Below are 16,242 nucleotides of genomic sequence, written 5' to 3'. Positions count from 1 at the left end.
CATTTTATTGTAGCTTTCAAGGACTTGTTTAACTTTCTAGTAGTTGAAAATATGTTAGGCTTACCACAGAAACAGATTTTATAAGACAACTAAAATATTCAGTGCATTTCCATATCAATGTGTTTTTAATCCTCGTACAAGTGGGTGGGGGGGGAAAAAAACAAATTCATGGAATATTTCCAAACAAGTGCTTCACCTGATATTGAGATCTGGACGCAACATCCAATTCCCAACTTAATTTTAGAACGCTCACAGATAATTTAAGTGATTATTTTATACATGAACGTTTTATTTTTTTTGTACAAAAGCTGAGTAAATTGGCCTGCAAAGCCCTAATTAAATGCCCCCACAACCAATATAGAAGCAACAATTACAATTGTCAACTCTTTTTGCAGGTTCTGACAGACAATTTAAGCAACCAAGAACCTTCACCCCCATTATCTACCAGCCCTCCCCTAATACACATTTATCACCCTAGTCTGACTTCTCCTTTTCTTTCATGTGAAGGAAGACTATGCTGAAGACAAAGAGTCCTCCCATCATAGAGAAGACACTGGCGTAGTATGGAAACGCAGAGGGGATGAAGCGGTCATACTGGGTGTGCTGCAGGGGTCGCACCGACACCTATGGAGGATGTATACATTAGCAAATGAGCCTCTTACAGTTCAGGACTATATTATGTTCTTATAGTGTGATAGGTACCTTCCATTACAAAACATGTTTTAATGTAACAGTTCCCTCACCTGAGTGGAGGAGTACAGGTGTGTGTAGCCTAGCCTGTTATAGTCCACCTTGAACTGGAACACTCCATACACGTCAGGCAACTTAAACTGGACGCTGTACTTATCTCCTGTTAAAGAAAGAAGAAAAAAAAACACATTTCAAATCAATTTGTATTAGTTACATGATTCGTAAACAGGGGCAGTCTAACAGTGCAATGCTTACTTGCATGCCCTTCCCATCAATGCAGAAATAACATGAATAAATACACAATGAGTAACGATAACTTGGCACCAGTACAGAGTAAATGCGCAGGGGTATGAGGTAGATATGTACACATAGTTAGGGATAAAGTTACTAGGCAACAGGATGGATAAAACAGTAACAGCAGCATATGTGAGGAGTCAAAAGAGTTAGTGCAAAAAGTGTCAATGCAGATAGTCCATTGTATATATTGGTTAACTATTTAGCAGTCTTATGACTTGGGGGTAGAAGCTGTTCAGGGTCCTGTTGGTTCCAGACTTGATGTATCGGTAGCAGAGAGAACAGTCTGACTAGGGTGGCTGGAGTCTGAATTTTTAGGGCTTTCCTCTAACACCACCAGAGGAAGGCCTTAAGAGGTCCTGGAAGGCAGGGAGCTTGGCCCCAGTGATGTACTGGGCCGCACGCAGTAACCTCTGTAGTGCCTTGCAGTCGGATGCCAAGCAATTGCCATATCAAGCAATGATGCAGCCAGTCAAGATGCTCTTAATGGTACAGCTGTAAAACTTTGTAAGTTTAAAGATGCACACTTTTGAATATAATTCTTTGATTTGGGTTATTGGAAAACTTTTCTGCCTCGTGAGAATTACAACAAAAAATAATTATGTAAATAATCATGGAAAAAGATTGTCCAACGTTCCCTCTATTTTTTTGCCAGCACTGAGCATATTTCAGGTCTGCTGAGCAGAAACTTGAATGTTGTGAACATTTTGTGCAACGTCCAGCATGCGTTTACACTGAGCCTGTACCCACTAAGTTACCATTTTAACAGTGGCAAATTAAGCTACAGTCTATTTGATCAGAATGGCCTACCATACATTTTTTTTTTTTTAATGGAGAAAAGGCACCCCATAACATTTTCACATGAAAAACAGCTATTCTATGACAGCCTACAGTAGCCGCCAATGTGTGGCATTCAATATAGGCCTACATTCCCATGAGACTTTAAAAAAACGGTGCAGAGCTTGCATTAACCTTTTTAGCCACTTGTCCTTCAGACAAGTATGTGACTCAAAATGTATTGTATGATGCAAGAAACCACCTTATATTCATTATTCCCATAACATTATATTAGAGAATCAGACAAAAATGTATGCTACCCTCTGCCCATTAGATTCTTCAAGCCCGTCTCAAAATACAATACTGCCCCTCTTAACCTGACTTACTTTTCAAAGATGGCTAGAAATGTACACATTTCATGCATTTTGTAGGCAGCAATCACTCCATTGCGGACCAAAAACTAGCTATAACTGGGATAATAACTCACTAACAAGCTAAGAATATCAACAAATGTGCACACGGGCTCTGCACCTTGATCTCAAAACAAGCGCATCTAGGCTACTCGTAAGTTGCAGTCGCTCGTGCCTGTAGAATCCCCATTTCGATACACTCTGCCTACAACAAAAACAATATTTCATAGTTTGCTTTATTTTGGTATATTGCATTGAAAGGGGCTGATATTGAGTCGATCACAATTACCACAGTAGAGGGAAACGTTGAGCTGAAAAATATTGTAAACTAACAGTGCGAAAATCAAGTCAAGTTCAGAGAAGTTGAATTTTGTGCATCTCTGCAGGGGCAGGTATTTTTTCACAGACTGCTTAAAGAGAACATTGGTCATGTCTGTGAAATATTCATACCATTTTTCTTCAGGTAGGTCCTGACGAAGGGGTCAATTCTCACAAACTCCAGCTGGATGTCTTTTCCGTCAAAGGGAACCCAACTGCCCTTGGACAGCTTCTCAATAACAACGCTGTACTCCTGTGTCGGAAGTAAGGGACAGAAACAATGCCATGCCACTTGATGAAAACAAATAGCTTCATGCTCACTAATGAGCTCAACGGGCATATTTTCAACTTTGAATGTCCGTTAAATAAACATAAAAATGGCTAAATACTGTCAACATAGATTAAATCATGGCCTTAAGTGCCTCACCACAAGGTCTGTGATTGTGTAGGCTGCAGGAGGGGTGCTCTCGCCCACAGGATGATGGGTAACAGCTCCCACCCGGAGTACGCCGGCCTCCTTGAACACCCATTGGGACAGAGCCTCAGCCAACTCCATGTTCCCAGTCTGAGCGTACCTTCAAGGAGGTGCAAGACAGGAATTAAAACAGTTCCATTTCTAGAAATACAAGGGTGATTATTGGACAATTAAAGTGAAAAAGTAGGGCAGGCAATTGCAGATCAGATGATGAAAAGCACTAGGAGAGAGAGTTACCTCTGGGAGCCAGGTGTGGCCTTCTGCACAGCTGAGTTGAAGAAGGCGTCGCTGAAAAAGTACAGTGAGCCGCTGAATACCACACGGGCGTTGTTCCTGGCCTGGAGTCCAGCAATCAGAAGAGTGTTCTTTCCAACAGCATGGGGGTACTGTCCAGAAAGAAGGAGAACATAGTGTCAACCAAAATATAACGTTACAGGGATAAACACCTTATACATGCACATAAATTATTACATTTTCAAAGGAGAATGTTTGATAAGGAAGGAAACAGTGCTGGTAATACCTGAGAGATGGGCCGGTCAGGGAAGTAGGAGTAGGATGTGGAGGAGCCAGTCAGGATGTCCAGGACCAGGGGGTTATCTGGGTCTGCCACCATGCTGGGAGAAGATGACAACAATCCTTCACCATGGGAAACAACCCAATAACAGTGTAGTAATAACCCTTGTTAAGAGCAAATAATTGTTATCCACTGTAATGATAGACTCACCCAACACCCTTGAAGAGGATGGGTTTGTCACTGGGGTTCCCAACAATAGTGGGAGCCTTCAGCAGATTCTCAGGATCAGCAACAATCAGGGTATGCTAGGGGAAAGAAAAACAGTTACATCTTATGATCATAACCCACCTCAAGTGCTCTGTAATTCAAATGGACACTCAAGCCACATCTTTCTGGTAATGTAGACTTCTTAAGAAGTCTACATTACCAGACAGGTGTGCAAACAGTGCCTCTATAAGCAATTGCAAAAACTACAGCTTAAAGGTTTACATTAGAATGTTATCTACATCTCTTCTGCTTACCTCACCAGGGTCTGACACATCGTAATGGTGGTGGTCAATTACAGCAGTCTTCTCCTCATCAAACTCAATCCCACATTCACTGCCCAGTTCTCTAAGTGGGTCACCTAGGGCAAAAGAGAGGACAAAACAATGGCACTAGTTCCAGTGTAAATGAAGAAGCAAAGTGTGTGGTTTTTACACGCATCATGGAAGAATAATCCATCTTTGCACTTACCAATATCAGAGCCAGCAGCCACCAGGACATTGCCTCCACCATCAATGAATGATGTGATGGTCTCAACATTGATGTTGCCACCAAAGTCTTAAAGGAAAAACATATGCATTGAATAGTTTAAACTCTGTAACAAGAGTCACTGAGTAAAGTTATGAAATGCCACAAACATTTTCAACTGCAATATTAACTAACCTTCCACGGATGGGGAGAAGATGATGAGGTGGTCATAGAGAAATTGGCCATATTTGATCAGGGAAAGTGAAGGATCATCTGCAGTCTTGAATGAAAGGTCAAAACCACGATCTGCAAAAAGAAACAGCTACATCAGCCCGCTGCAAATGTATTTGCTTTACACATTTGATCCCCTAGGATATGCTGTTAATCAGTCATTTCTAGTGCATATAAAGAATGCACTACTTTGAGGGATGTTTGTATTAAAAATGTGTATTGCCTTGGATATACATTTGGGAAACGTCATGTAACCGCACATGCGCAGTGGGGTCTGTAAAATGTGCAGGATGTAGCTCAGCAGTACACTACAATCACAATTAGTGCAAAAAGCGAACATCGTCAGGTGGACAGATACGAGCCATCTTCGTCTTCAACATCGACAATGGGAGCTAGCTAGGTACTATTTGACCAACAATCAATGCCACACGCCCCAGCAGTGACACCTTTTCCTATGCAACGTTAACAAAACTAGCTAAGATTAGCTAGCTAGTAGTGGACAGATATGAGCGCTAACTTAGATTAATATCTGAACGAAAACACGTTGTTATTGAATGTAATATTGCGAAACCACTAGCTACCTAAGTATCAATGATTGAGAAAAGCATGAGTATTCCTTCTCTCCTTCTCACCTGCCAGACTGCGGAAGAAGATTGAATGGGTGTCTCTTATGTTGAGGTTGTCCAACAAAACGAGTGTCTTTCCGTCAGCCAATGCCATGTGCATCATAGACGATATTGTTAAGAAGAAAATACAATTGTTTCCCAACAGTCTGGATTTTGTTTGAGCCATGCTTACGGTCCGTTTATTGGATAATAACGTAGTACTACCTCGGCTCGTTTGTATGTCTGATGTCCGCGTCGCCATTTTGGGAAATAAGCCGACGTCAGCTTTAGCAGTAAACCTACATTTGGCCTCAGAATTCAGCCAATCGCACACAAGAACGCGTCCACCGTGCATTCAAGTTTGACAATCAATGAACACGATCAGGGCACTTTTATTTTATTATGAGGAAGTGTGATTTTCTGTAATATCTGTGCGAATACTTAATTGTTTGTATTTTTATCAATAAATGATCTGCAATACTGTGCAGAATCATAATTTAAAGACACAAGTGGGTCATACATTCTTGTCCCAATATGCAACATATAATGCATTATGCCGGTCAGTTTTAAGTGTTACTGAACTTTTTTTATTCATCCAAGGAACACGTGTGGTGTTAGGTTCAACCACATACATTTAACAGTGAAGTGGGAAAAAACAAGCAGCTCAGTTCTGTTTTGATGTAGCCGTCTTTATTGATCAGTTTTTATACATTCTCCCCCTCCCCCATATTTAATCAGTCATTGATTTAATTTAAAACAGAAGGTGTATGTCATAATCTGTATTGTTCCACTAAAAAAAGATTTGCACGACCTAGTATCAACCAGGACTGAATATAATCATAATCTACACACATTGGTATGCGATGTTAGGTGTTCCTGCTGCCATTAAACTAAGATTTCTCAAGGAAACATATATTTTTATGCTAATATAGGCTAGCATACATAGTCAGTTAATGACTTCTTGTACTTTTTAATACCTGCCAAGTCAGTGCTACAAATCATTGAGGAATGACAGTGCAGGGCTGTTTCATGATTTACACAGGGATCAATTGGAAAATAATCTTGTCAACTTGTGGAATGAATCCACAACTTGTCATTTCTCATATGGATCCCACCAATAGGAAGTGATTTCAGTTTTCTCCACAAAGAGTAATTATAATAGGTTAGTAGGAAATAGAACAAACGTCAACGTGCACAGCATTTACATTGTTTGCCTGTCGACCATGGACGTGCAATGTGAAAGAGAAACAACATTTCTAGCAAGTCCTTCTCACTCAAAATGCTAGTAGCACTACACAAAGTAGTCTATCAATCGTTTATGTACACTTGTGCTTTTAATGAAAATACTTCAATGAAGTATACTAAAATACCTAAACTAAGAGAGGAACATTTACACTATCTCAGTAAAACAAGGCAGGAATCTGTAGGCAATATTTTACTACCTATCTGTTTTTTACTGTCAGGGAGAAGAAAAACAAAAGTGGTGTGATGTATCAACTGACCTTCCTGCCCTGGGATACACCGCATGATGATTTTCTAAATGAATAGCCCATTTCTATATTTTATAATATACATTTTAAACATACAGTGCAAAATTGACTATAGCATGTTACATACTACTGCTATCGTCTAAAGATATTCTAGAATTAGGGGAACTTATTTCAGAAGAGGCTAACAATGCTTTGCTAAATCTCTATAAATCTCTATTAATGATTATGTAAACTCGTGATTAGAAATCTTACTTTCCTTTTCCCACACAGGGCAGGAAATGGTCAAAAATGATGACTAATTACTCACTCAACGCACTGTAACTTGGGGTGTCATTGCACACCAGATATAATCAGTTCTTCAATGTACTTTTCTTCCCTAAGCCTCACACTCCATCTCTTCTCCCTCTGTTCCAGCCTCATCTTTCCCCTCAGGCTGGGAGTCAGCTTGGGCCACCACCTCTCCCCCCTCCTCCCCCTCCTCCTCCTCAGCCTCACGGGTGTGGAAGACGAGCTCCCCTCCCTGGATGACCTGCTCGGAGGCGGGTTGCCAGGTTGTGGTAACAACTTCCCCCACGGCGGTGGCTCCTGCAGCAGCGGCGTACTGCTGGTAGAAGTCCGAGTCAGCCTGGAACATAACCAGGGCCTGGGCCGTGTGGATTCGCACGTGTTGGGCCAGCGAACTGGCATCCAGGAACTTGTCACCGCACGAGTCGCACGCATACAGGATCTGAGTGTTGGGGTCTGGGAAGAACAGAGAAGACTGATGGTGAGGATGTACAGTACGTGTATAAGGAAGTATCATCGATAGCCCCAGACTTTATTGTGTGTTATCCTCAATGATTTTATTCATGTGCATGAATGGCTTTTTAAGTTTTATGTGTGCTTGTTTTTTTTTTAAATGGTCTAATTAATAAACTAAAAAAATACTGATATTACATTCCGTGTTATCCAAGTGATGAATAGTAATAGCTGATCAAAGCTGCGTTGGCCAGTCTCACCTGCTTCCTGCACCTTCTCCACAGCCTTGGTGATCTCTGCTTTTAGAGCCTCCGTCTCGTCTGCTGAGACCGATGAAGCCACAGGCACCACTGGAAACAGACAGAATCCATAGAAACGCACAACAGGAGAATTTTCTTCATTATTCCGAGTCCATTTCTTTCTTACTCTCACACAGCCACATTCCTTTCAACTCATTCTTATTACAGTCACATCCACTGCATACCACCATTCTCCTCCCCCTATCTGAACTTAATTTAAAAATAAAAAAAATATTTTACCTTTATTTTACTAGGCAAATCAGTTAAGAACAAATTCTTATTTTCAATGACGGCCTAGGAACAGTGGGTTAACTGCCTGTTCAGGGGCAGAACGACAGATTTGTACCTTGTCAGCTCGGGGATTCGAACTTGCAACCTTTCGGTTACTAGTCCAACGCTCTAACCACTAGGCTACCCAGCATGCTATCGGTCTGACCTGTCAGCTGGGCCACAGAGCTGCCAGCCAGGGCCCCTGTCGCCAGGGTGACGATGTCCTCAGTGGTGACGGTGACGATGTTGATCTCGTTGTCGTCCATCTCTGAGGCCGACCCACCGTGAAACCCGTCACCCCCGTCGTCGCTGTCGCCCCCGGCAACCACCAGGCGCTTCATCCCGGCCTTACCCTGGTGGACGGTCTTGACGTGGGAGCGCAGGTTGTCAACGCGGTTGAACCCGCGGCCGCACTTGTCACACAGGAAGGGCTTCTCTCCTAGGGGATGGTGGGATGAAAAAATGACTTGAATGTAGACTAATGTTATACCTCAGGGTAAGGAGGTTGGAGGGACACTAAAGACAGAGGGGATATAATGTACCCAGATACCCAACAGCTTTGTTTTCTTCACTGGAAATATACCTATATTCCATTTTTTTTTTACATATTATGTACTATTTTTTGACTATCCATTAACCTAATGTACAGTAGCAGACATAGAAAGATGCCTGAGCAGAGCCCCAACTTCTGTTTTTCAGAGAGAGAAAAAAAAAAATTTGCTTTCTGTCAATGTCGCCAAGGGTGTGGAATACATTAATATCCACTACTTCCAGGGAACCTCACTTTCTGCTCACTCACAATGGTACTTCCTACCTGTGTGAATGATGATATGCTTGGAGAGATCCCCAACGTTGACAAACGCCTTGTTGCAGATGTGACACTTGTGTGGCCGGATGTTATCATGGTGACGGATGTGATTGGCCAGCTGACTGGACTGGACAAACCTGAAGTCGGAGAGAGGACATAAATGTTATATCAATAGGATCATACTGTGTGTGTGTGTGTGTTTACCTTTTGCCACAGCGGTCGCAGACATAGGGCTTCTCTCCGGTGTGCTGGCGGACATGAGCGATGAGTGAACTGGCCTGGGTGAACCCCTTCCCACAGATCAGACACAGACACGGCTTCTCCCCTACAGGAGACACACACACACACTACAGTTACATTACTGTCTCTAACCAATGATGCACTGCACAGGCATTTCCCGTTATTTTTGCACATGTTTATGTTACACACATGTTAAGGCTACACAGTACAAAGCATGAGGTAAATGTGAACCGTCATATAAATCCATTTCGAGGACTGTTACCTGTGTGTATGCGCTCGTGTCTCTGTAGTGCCCCGGGGTCGGAGAAAGCTCTCTGGCAGTGCATACAGATATAGGGCTTCTCCCCACTGTGAACACGCAGGTGTCTCTTCAAATTCCCTGGGAAACAAAACTACAGTTATATACCAACACGAAGACCAGAGACTAGTTATATATATATATATATATATGTATATATATATCTCAACACAGAGAGCGACCAGGGCCTGTGTTCATAAAGTGTGTAAAAGTAAGAGTGCTGACCTAGGATCAGGTCCTCCCAAGCAATCTTATTCATTAGAATCAGTGTTGCCTTTTAGATCATAATTAATAAGATTACATGAACAGTGAGGTCCTGATCCTAGATCAGAACTCCTACTCTCTGAGACGCTTAATGACTACAAGCTCAGAAGTCCACCTCTCGTCTAGTCTGTTGTTACCTGAGGTGGTGAACTGTTTGCCGCATTCTTTACACTTCAGAGGGCCGTCTGTGATGTGGATCTTCAGGTGAGCCTTTAGATTCCCAGTCTGTCCAAACAGAGGAATAGCCAGGTTAGAGTACAGTTAAACATTTCAATGCAAGGATAGAGAGAAACTATATACAGGGTTGTACAAAAACACTACAACATTATCAGTGTAGTTGTGTTTTAGTAGTGGTCCTAACCTGGTTGAACCGCTTGTCGCAGTGCGGACACCTGTGGCCCTTGTCGGCATCATGGGTCTCCAGGTGGCGCATCTTGGCAGTGGGGTCGGAGAAGGCCCGGTCGCAGTAGTCGCAGTGGTACGGCTTCTCGCCGCTGTGCACCAGCATGTGGCGCTTCAGGTTGCCAGACGTGGTGAAGAGCTTGCCGCAGTCTCTGCAACTGTATCGGGCCTCGCCCGTGTGACGCTTCCGGTGCAAGTTGAGCAGGCTGATCTGCCGGTAGCTCTTCCCACATGAGGAGCAGCAGTAAGGTTTCAGGGGGCTACGGAGAGAGAGACATAAGATATATTTAAGTAAAATATAGCTACTTATATTTACTCAGGTGTTGAGAGGTTCGAGAGGATGTTGATGTAATGAAACTCAGATTTTTATGACTGTCTTGATTTTAATTCACTATCAATTTGATCATCGTTATTATCAACAAGTTACAAGGGGATGTGTTGCACAAATCGCCTCGTTCATACAAAGTCTTGTTTTTGAACATTAAGAGAGGGTAGATCTCTTCAAGCAAATCTAAAATGAGAAAGTAAACCAATCAGATCTGCAAAGAGAACATCAACAAGGCCCCAGAAATAGGACAAAGGGATTGGTTTGTCATTATGCCCGTGAGAAAGACAGGTGATGAGCTTGATACGAACCTGTGTGTTTTCTCGTGAGCCTTGCAGGCAGCCGGGTCTGAGAAGGCCTTGTGGCAGTCACGGCAGCTGAAAGGTTTCTCTCCTGTGTGAATGCGAATGTGTCTCTTGAAGTTCCCCGTGTGGGTGAACTTCTTTCCACAGTCCTAGAAAATACATGGCACGTAAGTTAGAAATGCGCAACCCCCAATTACATGAGTGTAAATGCAATATCCTCTATTTGATAGGACAATACACAAACAGTTTAAAACAATAAGTCCTCTAATGGGGAATGGATCATGAAAAAACATTCAAGCCGATAATTTCCATGTTTAATCACAGTGTGCAAAGTAACCACACACATAAACAAGCACGCGGTTCCCACCTCACACTTGTGAGTCACAGAGCCGTAGGACCGTGACTCGGTGCGGTCGGTGACAGCACCCAACCGTAGCTGCTTCCTCTCCTCTCCACTCTCTGTCCCCTGGCTGTCTTCTCCCTCATCTCCTTCATCCTCCTGCTCTTCTACTTCTTCTTCTTCACCACCTCCCTCCTCTTCCTCCTCCTCCAGCTCGCCCTCCTCCACCTCTTTTTTCTCTTCATTTACTGTCTTTGGTGCGCTACTCCCCTCATTGGAGTCATTATCTATGAATAGGAATTGCATAACCATCAGACACTGTGGCCCACTGCAGTCAAATATTTAGAAAATATAGCCTTCCATCTTCCCTTACTTGAAGTAGTCACTGATCCGATATGATTGGATAGGAGAAAGCAAGGTAGCTTTAACCTATCCAGTCATGGCAGATCTGTAATTACTCCTAGGAAGGTCAGTCAATCTGTTTGTTTACCCTGTGAGAGGTTGCGTCGAGGAGCTCTCCGTGTCCTTCTTCTCCTGGTGCTCATGTAAGACCTACAGGCTGCAGACTTGAATGGCAACTCTAAGTACAAAATAAATCTTCATCAGCACAGCAATATCAAACATACAGATCATCAATGAAAAGTATGAAGACAAATTATTCACATACTGGGCGTGTAGTCCGCATCCGAGGGGTCATCCTGAAACTCAGGCACATCTTTGGCGGTGCTCTCCACCTCCTCACTTTCAGCTGCAGCTTTTCTCTGTGTGGCGAAGGTGGAGGTTTTGGGGGGTCTTCCTCTCCCCGGGGTCTGTTTGTCTGGGTTTTTTCTGGAAATCTGGCCATCGTCCAGGGTGGTCTCCTTCGGGTCCTCCTGAACGCCCTTTGGCCCTTCATCCTCTGCTGAGGGGCTTGGGATTTCCTCATCATGTGACCTTGTCTCTGATGGCTCCTTCTCCGTGTTTTGCTCTCCTTCCTCAATCTTGTCTTTATGGTTTGGAAGAAATGATGGATGAGAACAATATTAACCAGAAATGGTCAATTTCCTGAAGAAAATCAGTGTGCTTGCTTCAGCTGTCCCAAAAAATGTACTGATAACATTAGTGGTCTTGTTAAAGCGAGCATGCTAATGACTGTGTACTAATAACCGCTGTTTGTGAACTGATCTGTACTGTACTCACGGTCAATTAAGTATTGTGTTGTCTGGGATGTGGAGACTGCCAAAGACTGGTAGGCAGAACAGGCATTGACTATCTCCTGCATCTGCAGGAACGTGGCCACCGCCACCACATCCTCCACATTCTGAGGATTCAGACTCAGCTTGGCCGTGTACATGAACTCAAGGACTTGGCCCAGACCTGCAAAATACACAGGGATGGATCCATGAGCCCTGCTGTGACTGAGGCAGGCAACCTAAACATGATGTTGAACATGGTCTTGGATATTAAGGTAAAGAAAATAATTCAGTGTTTTCCCTCCATATATTTTTGTCTTAGGTGGGGAATACCATAATTCATAATAGTGTTATCATTTTCGAACAAGGCTTTTAGGGGCAACAGCAGACATCCACTTATTGCAGAAATCCTAACTCATCAACCAGGGAAAGGCTTATGTACCTGCTGCGTTGCTAATATCCAGGTGCACCACATCCTTCTGGTCCAGGAAGAGGGTGCGGAAGTAGGCGCTGCAGGCAGCCAGCACAGCCTTGTGGGCCTTGAAGTCCTCCCCATCCACCACAAAGGTACAGTCGCAAAGCAGGCCCAGCTGACGCTGGTGATTGAGCTGTTCCAAAACCTTGCCACTGTGCCAGGGAAAGTCCATCCTGGAGAGTGGGCGCCTTGGGAAGCTATTGACACAGTGGATAGGGTTACAGTTGTATTGGACTTAGTCAAGCAGGTGAGGCAACACATTACCACTGTCAAACTAACCTACATGTTTGGAACTTTAAACAAAAACATGTCTGGAGAGGGGATTCATTATTGCTATTTTATTGTGTGTTACTATTTTGTTTTTCTATTTGTTAATTTTCTTACTTTTTAACTGTATAGTTGGGAAAGGGTTTGTAAGTTAGTAATTCACGGTAAAGTCTACACTTGTTGTATTCGGTGCATGTGACAAATACAATTTGATTTGATTCTCACTTAAAATGTGACTAATAATTATGATATAATCACTCACGGTTGGTTTATTCCTCAGTGCATTTATCATATGTAATTTAATAATTTGACATTTCCTGACAACTAAATAATCGGGCCTCACAAGATATAGAGCCCCACAGTGGACGTTTCATAATACCCATAAAACCTAGCGGTCAAACAGGGAAACAGTTCCAATTGTATTTCCACCATTAATTTTTTCCCATAAGGGACTTCAGAAACACTTAAAATAGGGGCGTAGGCTTACCCTGGCATGATGTTTTGATAACTCTCTCGGACAAGGTGACTCTTAGTCTCTATTTACTCTCAGATTCAAAAATGCTAATTAGCATTAAAGTAGACATCTCTAGCTGACGCCTTTGCTAACAGGTATTGTGTCAATTTAAAACTTGCACATGACCATTCACAGAATTGTCAATATATATTTTTTTGTGCCAATTTATTGATTACTAAATTTAGCTAACATATAGTTAATCCAGAGATTCTTACCATTGCTTTGATTTGGTAGTCTCGTCCAGATCATCATGGCATTTGTAGTTTTTTTTATGATAGCCCTATTAGCAGATAATAAGCATTTATTTTTTTGGGTGGTGAATATATTGTAATGAAACAGCAGGGAGCAGGTCTCGAACCCTCGACCTTCTAGCCCGAGGTCCGGCGCGCTATCGACTGTGCCGCAAAAGCATGCTCGTGCGGCAGAGTCGATTTCCGCGCTTATAAACCCAGGATCGTTACAATATTTATAAAAGGCACCTTAGAGAGATCAAAACGTCACGCTTGGGTAAGCCTACACAAATCACAGCTCTTATTTGAAATGTTTCTAAAAATCCACTATGGGGAAAATGAATGGTGGGAAAACGATTGGAACCATTTCCCTGTTTGACTGCTAGGTTTTATGGGTATATGACTCATTCTGTGGTACTCTATGGTGTTGTTTTATTAAAAAAATTATAGCAATGCAATATTAAATTTATCAAAAGCAGCCAGGGTTGGCCTATATCGACAATTGACTGTTTAAAAGTCCTAGTTTAACCATCGATGCGACAGACTGTATACGAATGGTTCGCAAATCATTTGTAATTTAAGGAATTTCATGAATTTATTTTTTGACGATGCAGAAGATTGATTACGAATCCTATATCCTTCTACCCTCGCTATCCGGGATTAATTTAGCGTGTCTAGACATGCATGTTTTGGACAAACAAGATGGCGTTTGGCTATAGAGAGGCCTTTCTCTCTGCTAGTCCTTAGAGCCTCGTTCTGTACTTTAAGCATACGCCATCTTTCAAAAGGAGTGCATTAAAATTACCTCTCAAGAATCGCAGGTTTCTCCACTCCAAACGCTTGTTATGTTGTTGTTTCGTAATATTTTCTCACAATCCGTTGAATTCGTTCAATCGAGTTTTTCGGTGATCGATCTAGCCCCAAAGACTCGATTCACCGCCATCTTCCACTCTCTGATCGATTGATAGTGGCCGGGTGGATAGTTTACATAATGCGCACGCGCAGTTTTATTTCTGAGCGTAGAACGGTGTTAAAAAAATGGCCATGTGATGGCGCACTAAACCTGGTCGTATTCAAGATGGTTCTCACAGTAAGAATTTCTTTCACTACTACGTTGTGCCTAAACTTGTATATGTTCTTTTAATCCTCATAATGACATACTAAAAACAATGGACAGCTTAGGGTGTAAATGTTTGAAAGGGGTAAGAAAATAGAAATGTAGCTATAGCCATTCTTAGTGGTGTGCACTTTTTCTTTTTTCTGACACTGGCCTAGGTCTTCTGAGCCATGAATAGACAAACATGAAACATCATACATTGATGCACACAAACGTTTATATTCTCTAAATGAAAAATCAATCAACTACTTTATTCACACAACTATTACAATGCACAATGGTAACAGTAACAGAGTTCAGTAGAAGAAGCAATACTTAGTTGATGGATGGATGTGTGTGCGCAGGCTCGTGGAAAGGGCTGGAGCAGAATAGGTGGAATGGTATCAAATACATCAAACACATGGTTTGATGCCATTCCATTCACGCAGCTCCAGCCATTATTATGAGCCATCCTCCCCCCAGCATTCTCAATTTTGTGTGTGTGTGTGTGTGTGTGGAGGTGATGTGTGAAGGTGATGTGTGTGTGTATGTGTGTGTGTGGGGGTGTGTGTGTGTGTGGAGGGGATGTGTGTGTGTAGAGGTGGTGTGTGTTTAGAGGTGATGTGTGTGGAGGTGGTGTGTGTGTGTGGAGGTGATGTGTGGAGGTGATGTGTGTATGTGTGGAGGTGTGAAGGTGATGTGTGGAGGTGATGTGTGTATGTGTGGAGGTGATGTGTGTATGTGTGGAGGTGATGTGTGGAGGTGGTGTGTGTGTGTGGAGGTGATGTGTGGAGGTGATGTGTGTATGTGTGGAGGTGATGTGTGTATGTGTGGAGGTGATGTGTGTATGTGTGGAGGTGATGTGTGTATGTGTGGAGGTGATGTGTGTATGTGTGGAGGTGATGTGTGGAGGTGTGAAGGTGATGTGTGTATGTGTGGAGGTGTGAAGGTGATGTGTGTATGTGTGGAGGTGATGTGTGTATGTGTGGAGGTGATGTGTGTATGTGTGGAGGTGATGTGTGTATGTGTGGAGGTGATGTGTGTATGTGTGGAGGTGATGTGTGTATGTGTGGAGGTGATGTGTGTATGTGTGGAGGTGGTGTGTGTGTGTGGAGGTGATGTGTGTATGTGTGGAGGTGATGTGTGTATGTGTGGAGGTGGTGTGTGTGTGTGGAGGTGATGTGTGTATGTGTGGAGGTGATGTGTGTATGTGTGGAGGTGATGTGTGTATGTGTGGAGGTGATGTGTGTATGTGTGGAGGTGATGTGTGTATGTGTGGAGGTGTGAAGGTGATGTGTGTATGTGTGGAGGTGATGTGTGTATGTGTGGAGGTGATGTGTGTATGTGTAGAGGTGATGTGTGTATGTGTGGAGGTGATGTGTGTATGTGTGGAGGTGATGTGTGGAGGTGATGTGTGTATGTGTGGAGGTGGTGTGTGTGTGTGGAGGTGATGTGTGTATGTGTGGAGGTGGTGTGTGTGTGTGGAGGTGATGTGTGTATGTGTGGAGGTGATGTGTGTATGTGTGGAGGTGATGTGTGTATGTGTGGAGGTGATGTGTGTATGTGTGGAGGTGATGTGTGATAACTGGGAAAACACAAGAACAAATTAGGCTAACTGTTGTCAATCCAAGGCAGCTATTGGAGGATGTGGTATTTTGAGGAG

The 16,242-nt window shown here is 42.9% G+C and overlaps 2 protein-coding genes across 3 annotated transcripts; both read right to left on the bottom strand.

Annotated features, from left to right (window-relative positions):
- Positions 1 to 97: 97 nt before the first annotated feature.
- ddost (dolichyl-diphosphooligosaccharide--protein glycosyltransferase subunit (non-catalytic)) lies at positions 98 to 5,324 on the bottom strand. Its single transcript, XM_029622013.2, has 11 exons — positions 5,074 to 5,324; positions 4,406 to 4,516; positions 4,214 to 4,300; positions 4,000 to 4,103; positions 3,689 to 3,783; positions 3,485 to 3,578; positions 3,202 to 3,350; positions 2,917 to 3,064; positions 2,622 to 2,742; positions 744 to 850; positions 98 to 624 (listed from the first exon to the last, which is right to left on the bottom strand). The coding sequence occupies exons 1-11, from the start codon at positions 5,306 to 5,308 to the stop codon at positions 475 to 477; spliced, it is 1,401 nt and encodes a 466-aa protein (XP_029477873.1). The 5' UTR covers positions 5,309 to 5,324; the 3' UTR covers positions 98 to 474.
- A 390-nt stretch (positions 5,325 to 5,714) lies between these two features.
- On the bottom strand, positions 5,715 to 14,470 carry zbtb17 (zinc finger and BTB domain containing 17). Of its 2 annotated transcripts, none has more exons than XM_029622008.2 (15): positions 14,289 to 14,470; positions 12,440 to 12,669; positions 12,005 to 12,181; positions 11,493 to 11,810; positions 11,316 to 11,405; positions 10,853 to 11,112; positions 10,492 to 10,634; positions 9,815 to 10,115; positions 9,591 to 9,678; positions 9,154 to 9,270; positions 8,856 to 8,976; positions 8,658 to 8,788; positions 8,010 to 8,282; positions 7,535 to 7,624; positions 5,715 to 7,277 (listed from the first exon to the last, which is right to left on the bottom strand). In XM_029622008.2, the coding sequence occupies exons 2-15, from the start codon at positions 12,642 to 12,644 to the stop codon at positions 6,913 to 6,915; spliced, it is 2,679 nt and encodes an 892-aa protein (XP_029477868.1). In that variant the 5' UTR covers positions 12,645 to 12,669; positions 14,289 to 14,470; the 3' UTR covers positions 5,715 to 6,912. The 2 variants fall into 2 exon arrangements, with proteins under 2 accessions (XP_029477868.1, XP_029477870.1); XM_029622010.2 differs by lacking the exon at positions 14,289 to 14,470 and adding an exon at positions 13,002 to 13,841.
- Between the last annotated feature and the right edge of the window lie 1,772 nt (positions 14,471 to 16,242).

The sequence above is a fragment of the Oncorhynchus nerka genome, linkage group LG20 (assembly GCF_034236695.1).
Source record: "Oncorhynchus nerka isolate Pitt River linkage group LG20, Oner_Uvic_2.0, whole genome shotgun sequence".
NCBI classification, from domain to species: Eukaryota; Metazoa; Chordata; class Actinopteri; order Salmoniformes; family Salmonidae; genus Oncorhynchus; species Oncorhynchus nerka.
Note: the sequence above shows the minus strand (reverse complement) of the source record. Positions and strands in the feature narration are given on the sequence as shown.